Genomic DNA, 4042 nt, shown 5'->3' on the forward strand with positions numbered 1-4042 from the left:
TGAATCGTAAGGGTTTATTTCCTGGATTGTCATTTAAAAATAGGTATTATTGTACGAAACTCAAGCTTTTTTCGTAAGGATGTTTACTTGAAAGCAGAAACCTCATAATGTCATCCCTTTGTTGCCTTCCACGGTTTTTTGTCAGATGGACATGATAGTTTGTGCGGTTTTCCGCATACCCTACTGCAATGATGCCTTGTGAGTTGTGAGGAATTGCAAGGCTCACACAATCGTTTATATGGTCTCACTTTTAATCCTTTCTTTCCATCTGGGATTCATCATTGTACACCATCATTTGAACCTGCTGGAAGCAGTTGGAGCTTGTCGAATTTGTGTAGCGTTTAGAGAACGTCTCGTACGTAATACCAAAAAGTGCCTGCTAAAAGTTGTTTAAAAATGTTATCATGAGGATGTATTGCGTCTAGGAAGATCCTCTTTTCGTTATCAGAGTAGAGAATTATGCGTAGCTATTGGTTAAAATGATTGGAGATTTAATGCATCAAGCTCACCCCTCATTTACACCTACGTCAACTGCGAAGGAAAAGCTGTAAAGGCCGCCAAGCAAATGGGTGGTACGTCCCACCCATTGGTAGCTTACGTCTTCCACTTACGTTGTAGAACCGCGACGTGCATTTCAGGTTGTTTTCTGACTGATTAGCAGACTTATGATAAGGCAGAGCTTTTGTATTGCCAATTTTGCTTGACGAACGAATGTGCCTTTGGTTTTCCCCGAACTATCTCGACGCTTCTACGCCACATCCCACTTCATCTCCACAAGGCTATGGTTCCTAAAGACTAAACGGCTACATCTAGGCTCCATCTACTCGATATTAATGGAAAAAACTAGAATTCGTGCTAGAAAACCTCCTGAGAAAGAGTTAGGACCAATGAAGCGTAGAGATCGCAGCAAGCTTGTAGTTTGTTGGGAAAGGACGATAGAATGGAGATCGAAATGTTGTTTATTTAGACGAGTAATTGCTGTATTTAAAGAAGCCCTCTGTCACTGTATAATCTTTAAAACTACGCGGCATCACCTAATTAGAGTATATACTTTGTTTTGATGTGTTAACCAGTTATGGAATGCCTCACGACCATAATCTGTTTGAGTTGATTTCTTTGCTTCCTGCAACATGGAGAGGTAACACCACAATTTTTGTTGCTCCTGCTTGGCCATGATTACTCCATCTCCCTTCGATGTCATTTTGCGCGCGAAGTACTAGCTCCCCCTTCCCACCCCCCTACCCTTCCCACTTTTGGATACATTCGCCGCGGAGGCTGTAGATCCGTTAGACTCAATTTACCTCCCTGGTCGTATCATCTTACATCCCAAAATACCAACAAAGAAAATCGGTGACTCAACTCATTTGGCAATTTCATTTCAGTCTGTTGATGCCTCCGATGAGTCAGACCTAATGACCCTCTGCTACGCAGTCTCCCTTCTTGGGCGACGTTGTCTGGGCGGAGTTTCGGGACATTTAAACAACGCGTGAGCAGTGTTTCTCCCTTTTCTCACTTTTGGCCATTCTACTCCCACCAACGCTCTTAACCTCTGCTTTTTGTCTCCGATTTTTCCTAGATTGGAGACATTCCTACATTACCTACATGATGTGTTTAAAGGAGATGTGCAGATTTCTGCAAAAGACGACTGGGTGTTTGCTGATGTGGAACTCCTGAGGGTTGTCGTCACGCCGGCGATGCGAGTGGCTCTAAAGCTATACCAGGTTAGTCAGCTAATCAAATTGAAGTCACCTTTTTTCAAGTTTATGCTAAGTCTTGTGAATGATTCAACAGCGGTTAATTTTGTCACATCTACAAGGTGATTTTGTTACCATAGTTCTTGCTAAGGACAAAATGACGATCAAAATTTTGGTGATTTTATTCAGATGTTATCGACATTTAGATGCGGAAACTCCTAAAATTAGTCTAGTTATCCTAGCAAACTCAGTTTTCCCAACATTATCCGATTACTGTAAATATTTTATCTTATCTCGTAGGTGTTATGTTTGGCAGTAACTAGGATTCTATCTCAGGCTTCATGCTATTAGTGGCTAAGATGTTGGGGATTAAAGTGCTTACTGACTTCAATCATAGCCTGAGTACCATAAACAACTAAGTATTTTCTTTTCAATTACAGGATCACTTCACTTGGAATCCGCTCTCCACCAACCGAGAGTTGTACCGTGCCATATGGAGCACCACGCAGACGGTCGTCATCTGTCACGAGACTGACCCCCAGTGGCGGTCGGCGGTGCTCAATGACGCTGAACGTCTCTTTTCTTTCCGTCGCATCGACTCAGGCACTACACAGCAGTGCTTCCGCTTCATTATGATGAACAAGCAGATCCTCTCCTTTCAAGTCATCAAGGTAAGCACCAGGAACTTTTAATTACCTTTGATGATTCAGAGGACAATTCACTCCTGAATTCAACACAACTATACTACTAGACATGTTCCCCCAGTATAGTTTTTAATCACCATAATCAACCAATGATCAGGCACCTCCCCCCTTAGTATAATTTCTGTTTTTCACGGTTGGAGGATACTGTTTATCACTATGCTAAAGGAAGTATCGGCTTGCCAGAGTGAATGCGTCAAAACCCAGGCTTAGGTGTAATACATCGTTAATCTTCCTCCTTTCTTCATCGTTTTCAATGCAAACATTTTGGACGCGTCATTGTATTCCTTACTGTCAACGCAGCCAATAAGAAATTCGTGATAACACTCTCAGATTCTCTGCCATCAAAACGTACAATATCGCCTGTAAAAACTGCATAAGTTGCTGCATTTTAGCATTCCCTTTGTGCATTTAAAACTAGCCATGTCCGAGACTTTAAGCACTACATGGCCATGAGACGAAATGGATTTTGATAAAACTATCCTCACTTATTTGATACGAGTAATTTTCGCTATCCCTAGCTTAGATTTATCTCTTTCAAAATGCCTCTATTGAAGTCTAATCTAATGGCGTCCTTATTAATATTTTTTGCAACTTTTTGTAATAGCACTGGTTGATAGCAGTAGTAAACGCTATTTTGCGGTTAAGATTCACCGGATTTAGAATGCAATGCTGTGTGATCTTTTGTTCTAATTCTTCCTCCTCTAGCTCAACAGCGAGTGCGTGCGTGGTTTCTGGGCTGGCCAGTTGCGCGAACAGATCTTTCTACGCAACAATAATGCCGAACGCGGGAGCATCCAGCATGCGAAGCACGTGCTGCGCAACCTCATCAACTCTAGCTGCGACCAGCCCGTTGGCTACCCCATCTACGTAAGCCCTCTTATCACGAGCTTCGTGGAGAGCCACCTACAATATCGTAAAATTGCTTGCCCCAACCTCTCCATCCCCGGGCTGGTGAGGTCGCTGTGGAGTCTGCAGGATCGTATCAAGCAGTACTGTCGGCGTAGTTATCGATGTGGTGGCGGTGGTGGGAGCAGTGATGGTGAGTGTTATCCTCTTAAGCGGTATCTTGAGCGCCAAAGAAAATTTCTCGATTTTACAAGTGGTGGTGTGAATCTACTGGATTTTGGTGGAGTTCACCTATCACATTCTTCAAATCCTAATGTTCTACAGTAAGCTTAAGAATGTCGATTCCATTTAAGGGAGTTGGCAGATATGTGAAAGCTTCTGCATGCTTCAAGGCGATATACAAGTTTGCAAAATCGTTGAAGTATTCAAGAAGGTATTAGCAACGGTGAGTGTTGTTGTCCTAAATTATCCCCTAATTTATGAGACGTGTTTTATGGGGGGTTTGAATTGCGAGAGAAATCACTAAAAGATGATACATTTAATTTGCTTCATAGAGGGAAGGCTCCTGACTTCAGCGGTATTGATATATCACCTGTGGATTTTAATGGAGTTCAGCTTTCTTACTTTCGAGCTAGGCGGATTACGACGTTATGCAGTTGAAGCGTCTTGTAGAATTCAGTTAACAGACAGGGGGGCCTAGATGACATGTCAGCTCGTAAAATCGTTAAAAAACTTTGTGAAAGCGTAAACGGTGTCAGCTTTGATGTGTTTGTATAAATGCCATTGAGTAATGTCCGA

The 4042-nt window shown here is 42.4% G+C and overlaps 1 protein-coding gene across 1 annotated transcript; it reads left to right on the top strand. All coding sequences in view use genetic code 11, as the record gives it.

Moving 5' to 3' along the window:
* Positions 1 to 1412: 1412 nt before the first annotated feature.
* On the top strand, positions 1413 to 3571 carry EGR_09521 (Pecanex-like protein; the record flags this gene model as incomplete). Its single annotated transcript, XM_024498770.1, has 4 exons — positions 1413 to 1486; positions 1577 to 1721; positions 2135 to 2365; positions 3104 to 3571. 4 exons carry the CDS (start codon positions 1413 to 1415, stop codon positions 3569 to 3571), a joined length of 918 nt encoding a protein of 305 aa, XP_024346822.1.
* Positions 3572 to 4042: the final 471 nt, after the last annotated feature.

This window comes from Echinococcus granulosus, assembly GCF_000524195.1.
Source record: "Echinococcus granulosus chromosome Unknown EG_S00151, whole genome shotgun sequence".
Classification (NCBI taxonomy): Eukaryota; Metazoa; Platyhelminthes; class Cestoda; order Cyclophyllidea; family Taeniidae; genus Echinococcus; species Echinococcus granulosus.